Raw genomic sequence first — 22,787 nt, forward strand, 5'->3', positions numbered from 1 at the left:
AAAAACACACACACAAATTTTGCAAACTTGGTAGCTGATTCAATGTCCTTTGACCAGTATCTGGCCACTTGGAGTGCCTCTGGTGTTGCCGCAAGGAGGTCCTCCATCGTGCATGTGGCAGGGCTCAGGTTGCATTGCAGCAGGTGGTCAGTGGTTTGCTCTTCTCCACACTTGCATGTCGTGGATTCCACTTTGTAGCCCCATTTCTGAAGGTTGGCTCTGCATCTTGTGGTGCCAGAGCGCAGTCTGTTCAGCGCCTTCCAAGTCGCCCAGTCTGCTGTGTGCCCAGGGGGGAGTCTCTCATTTGGTATCAGCCATTGGTTGGGGTGCTGGGTTTGAGCCTGCCACGTTTGGACTCTCGTTTGCTGAGGTGTTCCAGCGAGTGTCTCTGTAGATCTTAGAAAACTATTTCTAGATTTAAGTCATTGACGTTGTGGCTGATACCCAAACAAGGGATGAGCTGGAGATGTCTCTGCCTTGGTCTGGAGATGTATCTTGCCTTAGATTGATGATGATTGAACAGATGGGAGCAAGGAACATTTTTGTCTGGCACCCTGAAGAGCTAATACCACTCTGTGTGTACACAGATTTTGTTTTCCCCCTACATTTTTGATTCCACAACTTCCAGCGTGATCAATGACAAGAACTGGAATCTCCAAAAAGAAAATGAATTAACTTTACCAAGCTCTTTATTGGGAGGCATCTCAGAATGGCAGCTCCCTCATTCAAGGAAGTTCTTCACTCTGGGACCAGGATCTCCAAGAGAAGTCCCCTTCCCAAAGCTCCGCCCCCTTTGGCCGGGATATGTGCTCTGATTGGTTCGTCGCTCCTGCTCACGTGGCTATCAAAAGATGCTCCACTGCTGGAAGTGGAAGGACAGCGAGGGAGGCGCTGCGCGGTCTGTATCTCTCTCTCTCTCTCTCTCTTCCTTCAGAAGGAGAAGGACTTTGCAGCCACGGTCAGGCAACGAGAGAGATAGGAAGAGAGAGACTGGGAAAGGAGCAGCTGCAGCCACGTCCAGATGTAGCGGGGCGTTGAGAAGTAAGGCAGGTAAGCAAAGTAGGAATGCCTTTTTGTCCTCGATGAGAACTTCGAACAGATGGCTCTTCCTTCTTTCCTCTCTCTCTCTCTCTCTTCCAACTCTCAGAGGTGTCCCCCAACTCTCCCCATTCCCCTGGCTTTGTTTGAGTCAGGAAAATTGGGAACTGGAAGATCTTCCTTCCTTCCCTCTCTCATCAGCAGATCGGAATGGATTCTGTATAGCCCCTTCTTCACCAATTCAGCTGTTTGCCCCCTTTTTTCCAATTATCTGCCCGTTTACTTCGGGGTTAATCCTACTGGGTTCCTTTTCTACACTGTAGAAAACTTGGCAACACATCACACTAGAGAAAAAATCCACTTAAAATCCAGTTTCTGCCTCCTGCAGAGTTCTGGGGTTTGTAGTTTAGTGAGGCTGTTAAAGACTCCTTCCTAAACTACAAACTCCAGAATTCTATCAATAGGTGTTGTTTTTTATTGTGTCAGGAGCAACTTGAGAAACTGCAAGTCGCTTCTGGTATGAGATAATAGGCCGTCTGCAAAGACGTTGCCCAGGGGATGCCCGGATGATTTTGATGTTTTTATCATCCTTGTGGGAGGCTTCTCTCATGTTCCCGCATGAGGAGCTGGAGCTGATAGAGGGAGCTCATCCGCCTCTCCCCGGATTCGAACCTGCGACCTGTCGGTCTTCAGTCCTGCTGGAACAGGGGTTTAACCCACTGCGCCACCGGGGGCTCCTATCAATAGGAGTATAGTGTCTAGATCCAGGGAAGTCATGCTACTACCCATGCCCTACTCTGCCTTAGTCAGACCACACCTGGAATCACACTGTGTCCAATTCTGGGCACCACAATTGAAGGGGGATGTTGACAAACTGGAATGTGTCCAGAGGAGGGTGACTAAAATGATGAAGGGTCTGGAGAACAAGCCCTATGAGGAGTGGCTTAAAGAGTTGGGCATGTTTAGCCTGAAGAAGAGAAGGCTAAGAGGAGACACAATAGCCATGTATAAATATGTGAGAGGAAGTCATAGGGAGGAGGGAGCAAGCTTGTTTTCTGCTGCCCTGGAGACTAGGATGCAATGAAACAATGGCTTCAAACTCCAAGAAAGGAGATTCCATCTGAACATTAGGAAGAACTTCCTGACTGAGAGAGCCGTTCAGCAGGGAAACTCTCTGCCCCAGAGTGTGGTGGAGACTCCTTCATTGGAAGCTTTTAAACAGAGGCTGAATGGCCACCTGTCGGGGGTGCTTTGAATACAGTTTTCCTACTTCTTGGCAGGGGGTTGGACTGGATGGCCCATGAGGTCTCTTCCAACTCTATGATTCTGTGTAGCCCCTTCCCCACCAATTCAGCTCTTTGCCCTCTTTTTTCAATTCTCTGCCCATTTACTTCGGGCTTAATCCTACTGGGTTCCTTTTCTACACTGTAGAATGAAGGCAATTTGACAACACATCACACTAGAGAAAAAAACAACAAAATCCAGTTTCTACCTCCTGCAGAGTTCTGGGGTTTGTAGTTTAGTGAGGCTGTTAAAGCCTCCTCCCTAAACTACAAACCCCAGAATTCTGCAGGAGGCAGAAACCAGATTTTAAGTGGATTTTTCCTCTAATGTGATGAGACCCTCCTGGGAGAGGTTATTTATTTATCGTATCAGGAGTGAACCAAGGGTACAGTTGTAATGTATTTAAAAAGAAACACCAACAAAAACCCCACAAAGGTTAAAAAAAACTTGGCATTCTATTAAATGTCCTCTGACCAGTAGCTGGCCACTTGGAGTGCCTCTGGTGTTGCTGTAAGAAGGTCCTCCATTGTGCATGTGGCAGGGCTCAGACGGCATTTTAATAGGTGGTCTGTGGTTTGCTCTTCTCCACGCTCGCATGTCATGGACTCCAATTCATAGCCCCATTTCTGAAGTTTGGGACTGCATCTCGTGGTGCCAAAGTGCAGTCTGTTCATCGCCTTCCTAGTCACCCCGTCTTCTATGTGCCCAGGAGGGAGCCCCTCATCTGGTATCAGCCACTGATTGAGGTTCCAGGTTTTAGCCTGCCGCATTTGGACTCTCACTTGCTGACGTGTTTCTGCAAGTGTCTCTGTAGATCTTAGAAAACTATTTCTTGATTTAAGGTATTGGCATGCTGGCTGATACCCAAACAAGGGATGGGCCGGAGATGTCACTGCCTTGGTCCTTTCACTATTGGCTGCTACATCCCAGCAGATGTCAGGTAGTGCAATACCAGCTAAGCAGTGTAATTTCTCCAGTGGTGTAGGGACATCCCGTGATAATGTGGCATGTCTCATTAAGAGCTACATCCACTGTTTTAGCATGCTGAGATGTGTTTCACACTGGGCATGCGTACTCAGCAGCAGAGTAGCAAAGAATAAGAGCAGATGTCATCACTGTATCTGGTTGTGATCTCCAGGTTGTGCCAGTCAGCTTTCATATTCTATTGTTTCTAGCACCCACATTTTGCTTGGTATTCAGGCAGTGCTGCTTGTAGGTCAGAGCATGGTCCAAGGTAACTCCCAGGTATTTGGGTGTGCTGCAATGCTCCAGTGGGAGCAGATAATTTTGGAAGGTCTTTATCCTTCCCTGCCAGAGTGCTGATACTTCACCAAACTACAAATCCCAGGACTCCATAACATTGAACCATGACAGTTAAAGTGATTTCAAACTATGCTAATTCTATAGTATAGATGTGCTCTGGGAAGGCAGACTTACAGCTTTTGAGAGAGCAAGCTGCAAATTCCAAGAGAGGCACTCAGCACATAAGTTGAACCAAAATTCGTAAATCCGCATACATTCTCACACTTACTTTCAAGTAATGGCAGGCTGGGGTATTTGCAGTATTTTGTACAGTCACTAGGCTCAGATTTATGCTTTTTTTTTAAAAAAAAAGTCTTTCAAAACCAGTTTTAACACCAGATGTAAGCATTGGTTTGGGATGTTCTTTAAAAAAGCAGTGGATACAGGTTAATTTTGGCAGAAATTCAGTGCCAAAAGAGGAATGTAATGAAAACAGTGGAATTTCTTTCTAAGCAAGAGTGAGTTTTCCGGGCTGTATGGCCATATTCCAGAAGCATTCTTTCCTGATGTTTTGCGCACATCTATGGCAGGCATCCTCAGAGGTTGTGAGGTCTATTCGAAACTAGGTAAGTGATGCTTATATATCTGTGGAATGTCCAGGTTGGAGAAAGAACTCTTGTCTGTTCGATGTAAGTGTGAATGTTGCAATTGACTAGCTTGATTAGCATTGCATACCCTTGCAGCTTCAAAGCCTTGCTGCTTCCTGCCTAGGGGAATCCTTTGAGAATCCTTTGGGGACCCTCTGATGGTGCCCGCCATAAATGTGGGCAAAACATCAGGAGAGAATGCTTCTGGAACATGGCCATACAGCCTGGAAAATTCACAGCAACCTACTTAAGTATTTGCTTAGAAAGAAATTCCACTCTTCTCATTACAGCTTCATCTCCGAAGAAGTATGCATTGGATTTCTGCCAAAGTGAACCTACCTGCATCCAGATAGTTTGTAGGTAGTTCAGTTTCCCTATGCAATGAGTGGTTCGTTTGACTTTCCACAAATATATAGACCTCACTTGCCTAGTTTCCAACAAACCTCACAACCACTGAGGATGCCTACCACAGATGTGGGCGAAACATCAGGAGAGAATGCTTCTGGAACATGGCAATACAGCTTGGAAACCTCACAGCAACCCAGTGATATTGGCCATGAAAGCCTTCAACAACACATTAAATGCTTAAGTGTTTTGGCATTAGTGGACCAACATTATCCTCTGTGTTGGCGTTTTCAGGAGGGAAGCCTTGAAGGTGTTTCTGAATGAGGTTTCTAAGGTTCAGCTGCCCAGCCTCATTCACCAAATCTTCTAGGGAATCACAGTAGTCCTCAATTTGTAATTTCCCATTATTCATTCACTCCTAAAAAATCTTGTCAGGAAAAGGTAGAATAACTGCACAGTTCCAATCATTTGGCACTTGTTGAAGCTGTCTGCATGAAAACACTCAAAATTGCTTGTTACAATTCCTAAACTATATGTAGTATCTACGTATCAGCTCTGCAGCCTATGCATTAGTTATCAGATACCCCAAGGTACCAGATCCTATGTGATCATGGAAGTTAAGCCTAGTTGGTACGTGGATGGGAGTCCACCAGTGTAAATAAATTGTGCTATTTGTTCTAGAGAGTATAACTTCTTTATTCATAGATTTTCCCTTTTGCTGAGGACCTTAACTTATCCCAGTGAATATGGAGGACTGACTGTAATTGTGGGCTGTATTTTAGAAGAAACAAAGCCACAACTGATTAATTCTTGCCTTAGAAAATCATGAATTTAATGAGAGACTTGTAGGCATGCACAAGGTTAATCTCCACAGGTAACCTGTGTAGACTTTAATGTACATTTATTTTATTTATTTATTTACCGTATTTCTATTCCACCTTTTTCAACCCCAAAGGGGACTCAAGGCGGCTTACATATAGGCAATTATTCCATGCCTTAGAGCAACATACAATTTCAATAATATTAAAATTAAAAATAAATTAAAAAATTAATACATATTAAACATTTTAAAACATTACATTCACTATCAAAACCATGCTACCCATAATTGTAGTCCAGGTCCATTCGAATAGTAACTGCACATATTCCATATCTGTTATTGCACTGCATTATTCTCCGAAGGCTTGATCCCAAAGCCATGTTTTCACTTTCCTTCTGATGGCCAGGACGAAGGGCACTGCTCTAATTTTTGCTGGGAAGGGAGTTATTACTGTATTTATACCCTGCCCATCTCACCCCGAAGGCAACTCAGAGCAGCTTACAAACAAGGCACAATTCAATGCCACATATACATACATAAAACAAAGCAAAACATATACATTAAAACCAAAAAATTAAAATCTTAAAACCAATTAATTAAAACCATGCAATCCAAAGGCATAGCCCAGGAGCCATGCCAGTTGCAAATTGCACTATTCCATAGCTACTTATTGAACTGAGAATTACTGCCCAAAGGTTTGGTTCCACATTCACGTCTTCACTTTCTTTCTAAAGGTCAGGGAGGAGCTGATCTAATTTCATGGGGGAGGGAGTTTCATAGCTGAGGGGCCATCACTGAGAAGGCCCTGTCTCTCATCCCCACCAGTTATGTCTGTGAAGAAGGCAGGGCTGAAACCAAGGCTTCCCCAGAAGATCTTAATCTTTGAGATTTATTACAAGAAAATGGAAGTGGTATTTCGTGGGCTGATGTTCACAATTTCATTTACCATTTGAATAAATCAAAATGGATCACTCACAAGGAAAATAATTAAATTTGCTTTGCATCAAATTCCATGGGGAATGGGCCCAAACCAGCTGTTTTCCAGAATTTCTCAATCAATCCTCAACTTGCACAAAAGTGGCTTTCAATTTTACATTGGTCAAAATGTGTACATTATGTGTATATCAGAAACAGATATATACAAATTTGTGTGAGAGAGTGCATGTTTGTTTGAAAGGCACTGTCAATAGCTGACAGATTGGCTCCAAAACTTCCTTATGTTTGCTTCCAGGATTTAAATGAGTTTTCAAATGTGCTGAACCATATTTCTAAATGGGTTCAGAAGCTTGTATAATTCCTTTTTAGAGCAAGTCCAAATTAGTAATAGATTTACTGACCCACTAATATGGGAGCTACTAGTTATAAGTGGTTATTTCAAGTCATGTTGGGGTATAAAATGCAGACAGGTACAGAATGTAGGGCTAGGGAAGATGATTAGATGAGAAATGTTAAAAAGACGAGCAGTGGAATAGACTACAGTCAGAGAAAGCATAGTTAATTAGTATTGTAATTTGGGTGTGCAACTGTGGCCTTTTTTGAACTACAACTCCCCAAATCCTGCACAACTGGCTACACTGCTAGATAAATAAAATTCTGAAAATAAGACTCATGAATGTTTGGTTGTCTTGGTTTGCCACTGCCTTGGTCTTAAAATTTAATACGTTCTATTTCCTAGGAGAAAGAAGACACTTCCTGTTGATAGTTGAAGCATGAAGTCACCTCCTTGTTGCATGTCCCTTTCTTCTGGAGCATCTGTGGAAGAGCTGGATGAGAGCATATCCTTGGGGTCCTTTGAGTCCAGTGTCTTCTGTAGTGAGGAGGAGCCTGCATCCTTACTACCAAAAGTAGCCCCTTCGCTGGTAGCCCCCTCGCTGGACTGCATCACTGTTAATGTTGGAGGGGCCCGCTTTGTACTGTCCCAGAAGAAGCTGTGCTGCTACCCAGATACTCGCCTGGGCAAGTTGGCCGTGGTGGTTTCGGCAACCCGGGATGTTGCCTCCAGCCTTTTGGACCTTTGCGATGATGCCAACTTAGTGGAGAATGAATATTTCTTTGACCGGAGCTCTCAAGCTTTTAGCTACATCCATAATTATTACCAGACTGGACGGCTACATGTAATGGATCAGCTTTGTGCACTTTCCTTCTTGCAGGAGATACAATATTGGGGACTGGATGAGCTCAGCATTGACTCTTGCTGCAGAGACAGGTGGGCCATTTGTTATCAGTGGGCATGAATTTGGTGGGATAGTTTAGAATTGGTAAATCCAAGTTTCTTGAAAGCTTTTTTTATTTCAGGCATGTGGGAAAGGTCCTCTGAACAGAATTATTTTCCTTAACATGTGTATCCTCCTTCAGAAAAAAAAAACCAGACTGAGAGATGTACATATTAAAAACTATCCTGTTGGAGCTTTATATTACAAATTGAACTGTTACAGAGCTGTGTATATTTTGCAGGTAATGCTCATTCTCTTCCAAGGTTGGAATTGAGGTTGTGTCACTTTCCAGTATGCCCACATAATTTCATGGTTTGTATTGCCCATATATTTTAGTGTGTTTATTTTTAAACTTTTGCTGCTTTGCTGCTTTCAAAAATAAATTCAAAACAATTTACAGCAATACAAATCAACATACAATGAACAAAATCTACAAAATGCCACAAAGAGCCATCAGAAAATGCCAACAGCCCATCAGCACAAAGCTGATTTATTTATTTAAATAATTATGTCCCGCTCCATATTCAAAAACATCAGGCAAGGTGCAATCAATGCAGCAATTTAAAGCAAGGGACAAAGTGTACACACAGAAAACAGATGATCTCCAGCCAAGTCTGAATATGTTCACTAAAGCCCCTTCTACATTGCCATATAACTCAGACTATCAAAGCAGGTAATCCATATTATTTGCTTTGAACTGGGTTATATGAGTCTCCACTGCCATATAATCCAGTTCAAATCAGATAATCTGGATTTTATATGGCAATGTTGAAGGGGCCTTAGCCTTTTGGTAAAAGAGTTTATTTTAACTTTGCTCTGAAATGAGCTCGTGCACTAATTGGTCCTCTATGTGAAGAGTTTTCCACAGCAGTAGAAGCACATCACACACGGCTGTCTATAATATCTTCTAATAATGTATTGTTAGCACTAATGAGACATAAAGGATGACACTTCTGCAGATTTCCATTCTCGGGTGTATATGACAAGCGCCTCTTCACATTTCACATATCAAGGGGTAAGGACTTTAAATGTTATCACCAGCACCATGCTTGGACCTGAATCATATTGGCAGCTACTTTCACAAGCTACATGTCCTATATCACCTTAAGGGGCAGCCCTGCATAAAACATGCTGCAGAAGACTCAATGAAAATTGCCAGAGTATGATCTGCTGTAGGCAGGTTAACCCTAATCTAGATAAGCCATAACTGATAGGTCAATGAAAGTGTGACCCAGGAACTCTGAGCTACAAAGTCAACCTAGACATTCAGTGATGTATGTAGATCTGAAAGTGTACCTCTGTCCCTTTGTGTAGAGAAGGGTAGTCTGCTTTATGCCAGAAATTGGGGAAGAGTTCCCAAGAGTTCCTTTGGTGCAAAACACTGACACCTGTTACTGTTACATAGTAAGCTTTATTGGTGGTAAATGATGGAGCAGATGGTACACAGTAGAGAAGCATTCCAGCTCTTTTCATTATTAGAACCAGCATCTCCTCGCAACTAACTGTAGCACTGAACCCTCAAACTATATTCAACCAGCAATTAAATTCCTCCTTGATGGTTATATGGGGAATGTAGACTGGATTACACCACTTCCAGGGTAAGGCCAATAGAAAACGGACTTCAAAGGATTATATAGTGCACAACACATAATAAAAGGACATTGGCTACATTTGACCATGATGTCAAAAGGAACTCCAAAAGCAATTAGCCATTTGGTAGGGGCCCACTTCACTATACAACTCCAGCTTAAACAGTGATTGAACTAAGTAATTGGGAGCCATTTGTATTTTAAAAAACATAAGTAGTCATACAGAAAGAATAAACAACATCAGCATAATTATGCTCCCCCCCCCCCGAAAAAAATAATAATACTGGCATTCAATCTGGTTTATAATTTAAAACAAGACAGAATCATTGAGTTGGAAGAGACCTCATGGGCCATCCAGTCCAACCCCCTGCCAAGAAGCAGGAAAATCGCATTCAAAGTACCCCCGACAGATGGCCATCCAACTTCTGTTTAAAAGCCTCCAAAGAGCCCCCACCATACTCCGGGGCAATGGAGCCTCCGGTGGCGCAGTGGGTTAAACCCCTGTGCCAGCAGGACTGAAGACCGACAGGTCGCAGGTTTGAATTTGGGGAGAGGCGGGTGAGCTCCCTCTATCAGCTCCAGCTCATGCGGGGACATGAGAGAAGCCTCCCACAAGGATAATAAAACATCAAATCATCCGGGCGTCCCATGGGCAACGTCCTTGCAGACGGCCAATTCTCTCACAAGAGAACTCCGGGGCAGAGAGTTCCACTGCTGAATATCTCTCATGGTGAAGAAGTTCTTCCTAATGTTCAGGTGGAATCTCCTTTCCTGTAGTTTGAAGCCATTGTTCTGCATCCTAGTCTCCAGGGCAGCAAAAAATAAGCTTGCTCTCCCCTCACATATTTATACATGGCCATCATAGAATAGATAGATGAAAACATAGAAAGATTAAGAAGAAAGATTAGTACATTTAGTCAATGTACTAAAAACATACTTATAAATGACAAAAAGCAAGTGTCTTATCCTCACACTGAAATATTAAAAATATCCCAGAATTCAATGGGAACCTGCTAGGTAATAGGGTGTCCCACTGACAAGTTGAGGTAAGGTGGCCCCATATCAGTTTGATAAGCTAGCTAGCCCTGAAATATCGCAGCTCCTCAGGTTTTTATGCTCGAAGGTAACTGAGAATTTATGCATTTTAACCAACTTCTCTGTGATATGTACAATCACAATTCTACTATCTCTGTTTTTCATTTCTTTTACATGTTTACTTATGGCTTTGTTGCCTTCCATAGATACTTCAGGCGGAAGGAACTGAGTGAATCCTTAGATATCAAGAATGATACTGAAGAACTGGATGTTCATAATGAGGAAGAGGACTTCTCTGGGAGTCTTTGCCCTCGTTTTAGGCACAAGCTTTGGGAAATATTGGAAAAACCTGGGTCTTCTATAGCTGCAAGGACTTTTGGCACCATCTCCATGGCTTTTGTCATCATCTCTATAGCCAACATGGCCCTGATCTCAGTGGAACTGAGCTGGCTGCCCCAACATTCCCTAGAAATCCTGGAACACATATGTATTGCCTGGTTCACAGGAGAGTTTATCCTTCGCTTCCTCTGTGCATGGAATAGATGCCGCTTCATAAGAAGAGTAGCAAACATCATAGACCTCCTGGCCATTTTGCCCTTCTATATCACACTGATAGTGGAGAGCTTGCGGGGCAGACATAGCTCTCAGGAGCTGGAAAACATGGGCCGGATTGTTCAGGTGCTGAGGCTGCTGAGAGGCCTGCGCATGTTGAAGCTGGGCAGGCATTCAACAGGTAAATGTGTATGCTGTGTAGAAGCCCCTTTGGCAATAATGTGTTATTTGTTTGTTCATGTTGAAATATTTCTGTCTTGCCCTCTGTCTGTCTTGGATCTTTTCCTAGGAGAAGGGTAGGAATATGCATTAAATAAATAAAATAAATATCCAGAGATGTCAGAGCAGCATAGAGTATAAGACCTGTATCTGAGGTGAATACATTTCAAGAACCCCTGCAAATATCTGAAACCATAGATAATAGAAGTCTGTATTTTGATTATATTTGGGCCAGAAGCATATGATAGAATTGCATTAGAGGACCTATGGGTAAGTGAAACCGCATATATTGAATCTATGGGTAAGGAGATTGTGCTGTGCCATAAAATCAGCCAGACAGACAGCTTTAAAACAGTAGGAATGCTCAAAATGATTTAAAAAGACTAACACATATTAAATGGTGTAATAAGTTAGAAAGATGGAGACGGATTATGCCATATGTGTCAAACTCAACACCCACAAGCCAAATCCAGTCCTCAGTATCATTTTAAGTGGTCTCCCAGATGCTGGACTGCAACTCCTGTATTCCTCATCATTAGTTGTTGTTGTTTATTCATTCAGTCGCTTCCCACTCTTCATGTCCTTATGGACCAGCCCTCACCAGAGCTTCATGTTGGCTGTCACCACCCCTGGCTCCTTCAGAGTCAAGCCAGTCACTTCAAGGATGTCATTAGACTTCATGACTAGAGCTGATGGGAGTTGTGATACAGTAACATATGGAAAGCTACAGTTTGTTCTGTTTAGCCAGCATACTGGGGTTCTAATTTAGATAAAAGGCTTATGAATATGTCTGACTTTAAAATGTCCTTTAATCTTTTCCTCAACCTCAGAGCCACAAGAGCCATTGGGTTCCACCATCAATATGCTGGGTAATCAAAAGTAATGGGAGTTGTCTCTTAATAACATCTGGGAACCCAAGCTGAGTAAAAACTGAAGAGTTCTGACCATTGTGTGTGTGTGTGTGTGTGTGTGTGTGTGTGTGTGTGTGTATTTGACTTTGTAGTCACTGACTCTCCATCCACAAATTCAACAGCCCTTTGAAAGCAACTATAAGGTTGATGTGCCCCTTGAAGAAAATGAGTTTGACACCTCTGAATTATATGTGGTATTTTAAAACAATTTTAAGTCATGTACATATCAAGGTTTGTGCAAAATTTAGAGATCAGGGAAGGGAGGATTTAAGGAAGCTAGATTAGAAGGCACTTAAAAGTGGCAAATCATGAGGCACAAAGTAAGACTGAATTTAGTAGCCAACCATATTTTGAAGTTGTCAAACCATTAACTATGCACATTCTCCAGTATAATTCCCCAAACAAGCAACCACTCTACTAAATAGCTGGGATGGGATGCTAGCAATGAAAACAAAGATGAACAAGTTCTGCCTTGTTTGAACCTATATTTCTGTGAAATGGGGAAAATTACAAATTCTATTTATTTAGGGCACCTTCAAAGCTACATTTCTACATAGTAAATATCTTTACATTGGAAAATGAAGAGGAAAACACTCCTAAAAATATCAGTTTACATCACTGCGGAGTTGGGATATGCAGATAAGAATGGAGGACACTTTGGGTCACCCAGACTGTTTATTCCTATTGCCCTCTCTGAAGCCTTCTAGACTATTCAGTGAAAAATGTTGTTGCCCTTCTTACACACATGTGGCAGTGTTATGTTTCATGAAAAGAGGTTTCCATTCATTCAAAATAAACATGTTGGCAAGAAGAGTTGGCTGGAAAAATCCAGAAATGAAGTTAGCAGTACATCTAGTAGCTCCAGGCCAAATGTTGATGAATCAAATGAGACATGTTAGAAATCCCTTCTGTATATGCCTGCTAACTTTCATCACCCTTGCCCTGTTATATTAGCCATTTTGGTTATTTGCCACTTTCAAAGTGGCTATCCTGCTATCATCGTTCTATTACTATTTAACAAAAGCCAGACTCTCATTTGAAAGCATTTGCCTGGAGCGGGTGTCTTTATGAACAGCAGCTATTCGGAACAGTTTGCAAATTGAGAATACATTATTTTCAGTTCAGGAATTCAATTACACTTCCAGATTGAAATGGCAGAGTAGTGGAAATGCGTTTCAGCTGGTGGACTCAAAACGTTGCCTTGGATTAATGTATAAATGTATTACTGGATTTCCTCAACTGGAGCAAAGTTCCAGAGAAGTACTTCCAGATTCAATTCTAACCAAACTCTGAGATATCTGGTTCCAAAATATAGAGAATCATAGAAATCTCCATCTTTTTGTTTGCCACTGATGAATTACAATTTGACTCATATGTTGACTGTTAATAAATGAGCAGTCAGCCAGCAGTTGAAACATATTTCCAGAAATACATTACCAAATAACCCAAAAAACCTACAACAACCCACTGATTCCAGCCATGAAAGCCTTCAACAATACAGAGAAATAATTCTTTCTTCTTGGATGCTTGAAATTCATTTTTACTCACTTTAGATGACTAGGCACATAATTACTGAAAACATGTTATACACATCAGCAACAAAGAATCATAGAGTTGAAAGAGACCTTGTGGGCCATCCAGTCCAACCCCCTGCCAAGAAGCAGGAAAATCGCATTCAAAGCACTCCCAACAGATGGCCATCCAGCTTCTGTTTAAAAGCCTCCAAAGAAGGAGCCTCCACCACACTCCAGGGCAGAGAGTTCCACTGCTAAACAGCTCCCACAGTTAGGAAGTTCTTCCTAATGTTCAGGTAGAATCTCCTTTCCTGTTGTTTGTATGCAGTCCTACTATTAGTTGATATTTTCTCCAATGAGGAATGTGTATCATGAATATTTCAAGCAGGCCAACCTAACGCCAGAGATAATGATACAGAAGGCATCACCACTTTTGTCCCTTCTTTTTTCCTTTTTGCTGCCTCCTCTTTACCTGTGTACTGCATTCATTTAGGAGTTTTTTGTGTTCTAATTAGGGATTGACTTTTTTGCTAATTTTAATCTCTAGGGAAACAAGTCATTTTATAAAATTCACTGTGAGAATTCTTCAAAACCTGTGCAATTTTCAAGAATAATTTGCAGTTGAAGATTTATTCTTTATGAAATATATATGTAGTATTTTGCAGAATAAATTTCAAACTGGAAAAATTCACATCAGGATTCTTCTCATCAGGGATTTCTGATGAAAAATGTTTTTCAACCATTTTTTGAATATTTTCATTTTTTTTCCATGTCCATAGCTATAAATGTGTTGTTTCAAAACTGAACTTCTACAGTAGGAAGTAATAACAAAATGAGTGCATTCCTTTTCCTGAGGGCTTTTTGATCTGAATGTGGTTGACTGTGACAACAGTCTGATATATGCATAGTAAAGGTTAAGGTTTCCCCTGACATTTAAGTCTAATCATGTCTGACTCTGGGGAGTGGTGCTCATCTCCATGTCTAAGCCAAAGAGCTGGCATTGTCCATATATGCCTCCAAGGAGGTGTGGCCAGCCTGACTGCATATATGCACAAGACTCTAAATTTGATTCTGTGTGTGTGTTTCTCTATCAAAATAAATGCATTAGAGATAATCATAAACATGAAACCTACTCTTGTGTTCCAGGTCTTCGGTCCCTTGCAATGACAATTGCACAGTGCTATGAAGAAGTCGGAATGCTTCTCCTGTTCCTTTCTGTTGGCATCTCCATTTTTTCGACAGTGGAGTATTTTGCTGAACAAGGCATCCCTGGTACAACCTTCACAAGCGTGCCCTGTGCTTGGTGGTGGGCTACAACTTCCATGACCACCGTTGGCTATGGAGACATTAGACCAGACACAACAGCTGGCAAAATAATTGCCTTTATGTGTATCTTATCAGGAATACTGGTTCTGGCTTTGCCAATAGCCATCATCAATGACCGCTTTTCAGCTTGTTATTTTACATTGAAGATCAAGGAAGCAGCTATTCAGCAGCGAGAAGCCTTGAAGAAACTAACAAAGAATATGTCTAGTGACTCCAATATCAGTATAAATTTACGAGACGTATACGCTCGAAGTGTCATGGATGTGTTGAGGCTAAAAGGCCGAGAGAGAACAAGTACTAGAAGCAGTGGTGGGGATGAATATTGGTTTTGATTTTAAAATGTTTAATTGATGTCCATAACTGTCTAATAGCATTGAGAACACAGTTGAATGGAAAGCAAACAATCTTGTATTATGCTTTCCTAATAAATTTGCTGCTCTAAGTTGCTGAGTATAAAACAATTAGCATAGGCCAAAGGCATATTGAAAGCAAAAACTCAGGGCAACTTTGACTCCAAATTGGTTATTTTTTCTTGGCAGAGCTGTCTAGGTAGAAGAGAACTTCAGATATTTGGCTATAATTCTTTCAAGCTCATTCCAATATGCAAAAAATAAAGTCTTAGCAAAATGACAGTGTGTCCTGCTGTTTTGTTATTAAGTTTAAAAGAGTTTTAAATGGTTGCAGTTAAATGGAAGTAGAGAAAGTATGACTATGTTCCAGAAACCATGAGAAGGGGATACAACAATGAAGTTTGTGTCACAGCTTTCCTTCTATATTACATTTTATACTTTCACAAAAAGGAGCTAAACAGGATTAAATATGGTATGTAAATATTTTCATCGTGCTAATCATTTTTATGATATTTAAGCACTGGGCAATTATTTGCATGATGTATCCTGTGAAATATACCATGATAATTTCCAAACTGCACATCTGGATCCTTTTTCTCCATGGGATTTACTTAAAAGGATCCAGGCATAAGATTTGATCCTAACGATTGGCATTTACTCCCAAATAAGCATGCATTGGATTGGAGTTTATACTGTTTAAATAATACTGGATTCTGATAGAGAGCCCACAGTTAGTAGGATTCTGAAGTAATGGAAACAGTTAAGTCAGTGGTTCTCAACCTATGGGTCCCCAGGTGTTTTGGCCTACAACTGCCAGAAATCTCAGCCAGTTTACCAGCTCTTAGGATTTCTGGGAGTTGACCCCCCCCCCCCCGAAATTCTCATGGTGGTCCGCGAGAAGGCCTTATTGGTGCATTATTTAAATATATCATGATCTGATCACTATACTCAATATATCCCATATGCATGGGGGTATTGGGGTAACAATACAAAAGGTTTGCTAGGGTAGACCCTCCTTCACTCAGGCTCAGACCCCCCCCCCCCCCCCCCCGAATCAAAATCCTGGCTACGGGCCTGAGCAGTGGCATTCTAGGAGGAGGCATTTTCTACCCTTTCTCTGCATCTTTTCATCATCTTTTATCCTGTTCTACAGAATCTCAATTTTCTGATACATCAAAAGAAGGGCTCGGCACAAACCATGCCCATCCCTACTTTCAATATAAGTGGAATTTGAATGGGTACAAGTGAGGATCCAAACAAGTGTGGTATGCCATTAGCTAAGAAATATCTCCACAATTTTTCTTGTAGCCCAACCTCCAAATATAAATACAAGTATAGTAGAGTCTCACTTATCCAACCTTTGCAGATCTAACATTCTGTATTATCCAATGCAGTCTGCCTTCTGCCTGGATCCACAGCTGTTTCAATACATTTAGATGTTTTGGTGCAAAATTCATAAATACAGTAATTACTACATAATGTTACCATATATTGTTTTTTCTGTTGCTTTGTTGTAAAACATGATGTTTGAGTGCTTAATTTGTAAAATCATAATGTAATTTGATGTTTAATGGGCTTTTCCTTGATCCCTCCTTCTTATCCAACATTTTCATTTATCCAACATTCTGCTAACCCATTTATGTTGGATAAGCGAGACTCTACTGTAACAATAGAGTGTAAAATAAATAGAGTTAACATATGGTTAAAAGCTATTAAAAACATTGCCCAGGGGATGCCTGGATGTTTTACCATCCTGTGGGAGGCTTCTTTCATGTCCCCACATGAGAAGCTGGAACTGACAGATGGGAGCTCACCCTGCTCCCTGGATTCGAACTGCTGACCTTTCGGACAGCAGTCCTGCTGGCACAAGGATTTAACTCATTGTCCTACTTGGGGCTCCTACAGGAGATACATGACCAACAGGTACACATGCAGGTATGCTTACAAAACACATACATCCTTTCCTGCTAATGTGAAGGCAACTTTGGTTAGTTGGTTCAACTATTTCTTCTGCAGGAACTAGCTAAGGCTCTTCTGCAACTACAGAATATGCTAAACAGAATTGGATTCAGTGTGTGGGTTTGCTAGATTGGTGCTATGTTGGATAGAGAAGTAACTTGTGGCTACATGGGTGATGCTTCACTTAATGCAACAATTTGAACAGACCTTCTGTTCTAGTGGCACTGAGGTTGAACTCTGTGTGTTTCCTAATTGATAGGGCAGACCTTATAAGCTGTGAGTCATCCTGGAGTCTTAGTGATAGATGGTGATGTAATATAAGTCAATTCTTCTTTGTTTGCGTTTCGTGTGTCATCAAGCCTCTTCTCATTGAGTCCCTTACTGATGAATCCTTTCAGCATCTGTAGGCATATCTATGTTGTTGATGCCCATTAGCACAGTGTCAATGATATCATCGGCTAGCATTTCCATTTCAAGGCCCATGTCATGTGTCATTGCTTGGGTTCCACACTGTGCACAAAGAAATCCATATTTATTGTGCCTTCTTCGTTTTGCCAGCACACAAAAAGGATCTGATCATGTACCTAAGTTAGAAAGTCAACAGAAAAAGAAAAATTAAAGAACTCATTTTAAAAGGAAAGCACACCTGAGATGACACTATAAGAAAAATAAGTAGGATAAAAAATATTGAGCTGCTCTTATCCAGAAATCAAAAATCTAAAGTGTCCCCAACTAAAAAAAAAAATGTCCAATGAATGCCTGAGATGCCGACACTTTTGTTTTCTGATAGTACAATGCATATAAATGTTATTTCATGCACAAAATTATTAAAATACTGTATTAAAGTATCTTCAGGCAATGTTTATAAGGTGGACATGAAACAAAAACACATTTCTTGTTTAGATTTGAGTCCTACCTCCAAGATATCTCATTATGTATGCATATATGCAAATACAGGTAATCCTGAATCAAAATCCATAACATTTATGGTACCAACTTATCAAGCATTTTAGATTAGATATGGTCAACTTGTATAGGTACGACTCACCCATTTTAGCCTATTAGGTATACTGCACTGGTAAGTTATTGGGATATGTGTAGTATAGGGGATGAAGCCCAATTAGCCAGAAACACAAAACTAAATCATGAACTAAAAGGTTTTGAGGTTTGCACTTGAAGCAGTAGGGACTGTAGTGATGAGACAGAGTCACAGAAAAGCAAAATGGATAGAGTGGAGTCATAACAATGGGATGGGGCAAAAAGGGTGCATTGCTCCCTCCCCAAATAAAGATCCTGCCATTAAGGAATAAAACTTTCCTTAATTTCCCAAATTCCTAGCATTGCAATGACTTAAAACTTCAGTTGCACATTTAGAAACACAATTTAGGAATCCAAGGGAAAGTGTCAGTCAGTGACAAGAGAATGTGCAGAATACAATCCAATGGAAACCCAATAGAAACCATACATTGCCCAGCATAGAATGAAAATCTCTTTGTTTTTAAGTGCCCTGGATCCTGGGTTTGCTTCTATGAACAGAATGTCCTGCAGCCAAGCAGTAGATCTCAATTAGGAAAAGGAAAATCAGGCTATAAAACAACTCCTGACAGACTATTTCTTTCAACAGACCCTTTCTTAACAATATATACTCTCTGAGTGGCAGTAAAAATATTACATAGTCTTTTGCCTCTAGGTCTTTGGAATTGGTTGTTATCGAGATGAAATCCACTGAGAAATCACTTTCTCGATACTTTTCTCCACCTAGCAATAAGATGACCATTGATGAAAGGAAGATGGCATATAAATAAAATATGATGTATCTGTTCTGTTTGCCTGGAAATGAAAGACTACCTTTAGAAAGAAGAATGCATTACTCCTAACCAATCAAGGAAGATGATGACTATTAGCACCAAAACTTTCCCAAGCCAGTGGAGATTAATGGTTAACATACTGAATTCGTATATATTTCAGATACTACCCAACCCTTTCCCATTCCAACATAGGTCATGTACTGGGGGGGGGGGGGGGGGGGAGAGAGAGAGAGAGAGAGAGAGAGAGAGAGAGAGAGAAGGTAGAATATTAACAATTGTATCAGGATAGGCACCTGTGGAAGGCTAGGATGCTGCATTAGCACCCCGAAATAACTTGCAGGTCTGGTACAATGCCAACCACATGGGAATAGACCCTCTGTGGCACTAAAGGAGCACAGAAATAAACTATTCAGACTAACAATAAGACAGGAATCTAAAAAGCTGAATGAGTTCTATTCTGCTTATTTGTGTATGCATTACTTTATTTACACTTTACCTTTCTCCCAACATGGGATCCAAGGCTAGAGCTGACTGCAATATATCACTATGCAGAAATAAGCAATAAAAGGTACAACTAAAACAGCATGATGATTTATTTATTTGTTTATTTCTCGTGTCAGGGCAGCCAGTCAATTATATTACATTTCTAACAGAACAAAGCAAACAAACAGAGAAAATACAAAATGTGTGAGTTTGGTAGTTGACTAAATGTCCTTTGACCAGTATCTGGCCACTTTGAGTGCTTCTGGTGTTGTTGCAAGAAGGTCCTCTATTGTGCATGTGGCTGGGCTCAGGTTGCATTGCAGCAGGTGGTCTGTGGTTTGCTCCTCTCCGCACTCGCATGTCGAGGATTCCACTTTGTAGCCCCATTTCTGAAGGTTGGCTCTGCATCTCGTGGTGCCAGAGCACAGTCTGTTCAGCGCCTTCCAAGTCGCCCAGTCCTCTGTGTGCCCAGGGGGGTAGTCTCTCATTTGATATCAGCCATTGGTTGAGGTTCTGGGTTTGAGCCTGCCACTTTTGGACTCTTGCTTGCTGAGGTGTTCCAGCGAGGGTCTCTGTAGATCTTAGAAAACTATGTCTGGATTTAAGTAGTTGACGTGCTGGCTGATACCCAAACAGGGGATGGGCTGGAGATGTCTCTGCCTTGGTCCTTTCACTATTGGCTGCCACTTCCCGGCGGATGTCAGGTGGTGCGATACCGGCTAGACATTGTAATTTCTCCAGTGGTGTAGGGCGCAGACATCCCATGATAATGCGGCATGTCTCATTAAGAGCCACATCCACTGTTTTAGTGTGGTGAGATGTGTTCCACACTGGGCATGCATACTCAGCAGCGGAGGAGCACAGCACAAGGGCAGATGTCCTCACTGTATCTGGATGTGATCCCCAGGTTGTGCCAGTCAGCTTTCGTATGATATTGTTTCTAGCACCCACTTTTTGCTTGATGTTCAGGCAATGCTTCTTGTAGGTAAGAGCACGGTCCAGAGTGAATCCCAGGTATTTGGGTGCGCTGCAATGCTCCAGTGGGATTCCTTCCCAGGTGATCTTCAGAGCTCGGGATGCTTCTCTGTTCTTGAGATGAAAGGCACATGTCTGTGTTTTAGATGGGTTGGGGATCAGCTGGTTATCCCTGTAATAGGCAGTAAGAGCACCTAAGAAGACATCCGGGCACCCCCTGGGCAACATCTTCGTAGACAGCTGATTCTCTCAATCCAGAAGCAACCAGCATGCAAGCAAGCAAGCATGATGATAATAGACCCTTTTGTTGATAAGAGTTGATGAGAAAGAACCGTCCAGCATCAGCCTAAGGAAGATTTCACAACTAAGGTTTAGCAAGCAATGCAACCAAAGCAAGGGCCTAACATATCATTAGGCTGAGAGAGGTGTCTGCTTCAAGAAGCAGATGTTGTATTATGGCAGCACATAGTTATTTCACTGGTTATTATTGCATTTTACTAGTAGAAATGTGAATAGCTACTAGAGGGATTGTCTGACTCCCTTCAGACAAACAACATGGCGACTCTGAATACTTCCCATTTTGATGCATGATGTGAAGTTTCTCATTTCTTACTGTATCTCAGAAAATTAAATCTCCAGTCCAATATTTGCTAACATAAATACTGGTATAGCATGTGTAGGTTTGGTCAATGCATTGAGGAGATATACACGAATTCATGTACACATGACTAACACAGATGGAGCAAACTGAGGCAAACTATCTACAGAGGTTCCTCTAAATTTAGCTTAGCAGCCTTAGTTTCAGCCAATTATATATATTTCAGTAACATAAATTCATGCTAGGAAGAGAACAAAGAAAATTTTGTAAGCAACTAATTAAATGTTTCTGAGAATGTAATATTATTGCCAGAAAAATCTTGCTTGAACTTTAATATATATGTGATACTGTCACCACAGCAACCTGAATGTGTAGACAGACAATATAGTTAGTCATGAAGAGTGTGTGAACACTACATATCTCACTATAACAAATAGAATAATGCAAAGTTGAATATATTAGTATAGTTTTAGATTCCTCAAATTAGTTTTGTGTTGATGGTGAAAAATCCTGAAGAAGCATCTGGAAGAAAAAACTTCTAAAATTTTCTAGCTCAAGGAATTATCTGGATACTGAAACTGAAAAATATTTAGGAAAAAAATATCTTTATGCTTGTCCTTTCCTCCCTTCTCCCACATCAAACCATCTTCTTGGCAGCATCACATAAGAGTTTAATGACGGATAAATTAGTGCATTTCAAATTCTAATGTTCAGTTTCAATTTTAACACAAGCTCTTCTGATTTTTATGACTGGTCCATTAGTACAATCAAAATCACAGTTAGGGTATACCTTTACCAAGCCATTAAAAAAATTCTTTAAAAGCAAATGCGTTCTTCAGTGTTTTTCATCAAACTCACCATTACAAAACAAGGGATGATGGTGGAAAGAGAGAACAAAGTTCAAATCTGACCTTGGCAAGATGGGAGTTGGGAGAGCCAGTATTTTGTGGTCTAGTATCAGGTAATATATTGAGGCATCCCAACTGCTACTAGGAGCCCCCGGTGGCGCAGTGGGTTAAACCCCTGTGCCGGCAGGACTGAAGACCGACAGGTCGCAGGTTTGAATCCGGGGAGAGGCAGATGAGCTCCCTCTATCAGCTCCAGCTCCTCATGCGGGGACATGAGAGAAGCCTCCCACAAGGATGATAAAAACATCAAATCATCCAGGCGTCCCCTGGGCAACGTCCTTGCAGACAGCCAATTCTCTCACACCAGGAGTCACTCCAGACACGACAAAAAAAAACTTCTACTGCTGTGGCACTGGAAGAAGAGAAGAAACATATAAACAGTTAAAACATATAAATGCAATAATGCAGATTAAAAATGTACATAGTGCTGAGTCCTATAGACTCATTGTCTCCAAACTGCCATCCTATGGGTGTCTTGGGCTATAATTTCCTTTATCACCAGCTGTTGGGTATAATTTTAACTTAATTTTCTAGTTCAGAAAACGATAGCCTTTGTTTCTGAACAGTCCATGGAGAAGGCATATAGAGTAACACAGAAAAAATATTTTTCATGTCAATATCCTACTGAACCATGGAATTTGCAAATTTAGCACTTAGAAATCCCAGCTAGAGACCTCTGGTGTCTCACCCAAGTACAAGTTTCAGGATTCCACACGCCATTGCCATGGCAACACTAATTAATTTGCTTAAGAAGGATATTTAATTTCTCACTTCCTAACTATTAAGAAACAAAGAAGGGATGTCTAGATCATTTTAACAACTCCTGAATGGGTGTCGTGGGAAAATATGAATCCTCCCTCAACCCTTCATGCAAATTCAATAAATTGTATCTAAGCAAGCCTTTACAAAAGTAGTTAAAAGCAAACATAGCTTCCAGTTTCCAATTATTTTGGAATATAATTGCCATAATG

The 22,787-nt window shown here is 41.2% G+C and overlaps 1 protein-coding gene across 1 annotated transcript; it reads left to right on the plus strand.

The window, feature by feature from the left end:
* The first annotated feature begins 868 nt into the window (after positions 1–868).
* Positions 869–15,358, plus strand: KCNV1 (potassium voltage-gated channel modifier subfamily V member 1). The gene is made up of 4 exons (XM_060771700.2): positions 869–1,050; positions 7,052–7,582; positions 10,420–10,946; positions 14,556–15,358. The coding sequence occupies exons 2-4, from the start codon at positions 7,086–7,088 to the stop codon at positions 15,065–15,067; spliced, it is 1,536 nt and encodes a 511-aa protein (XP_060627683.2). The 5' UTR covers positions 869–1,050; positions 7,052–7,085; the 3' UTR covers positions 15,068–15,358.
* The last annotated feature ends 7,429 nt before the right edge of the window (positions 15,359–22,787 follow it).

Source organism: Anolis sagrei, chromosome 4 (genome assembly GCF_037176765.1).
Source record: "Anolis sagrei isolate rAnoSag1 chromosome 4, rAnoSag1.mat, whole genome shotgun sequence".
NCBI classification, from domain to species: domain Eukaryota; kingdom Metazoa; phylum Chordata; class Lepidosauria; order Squamata; family Dactyloidae; genus Anolis; species Anolis sagrei.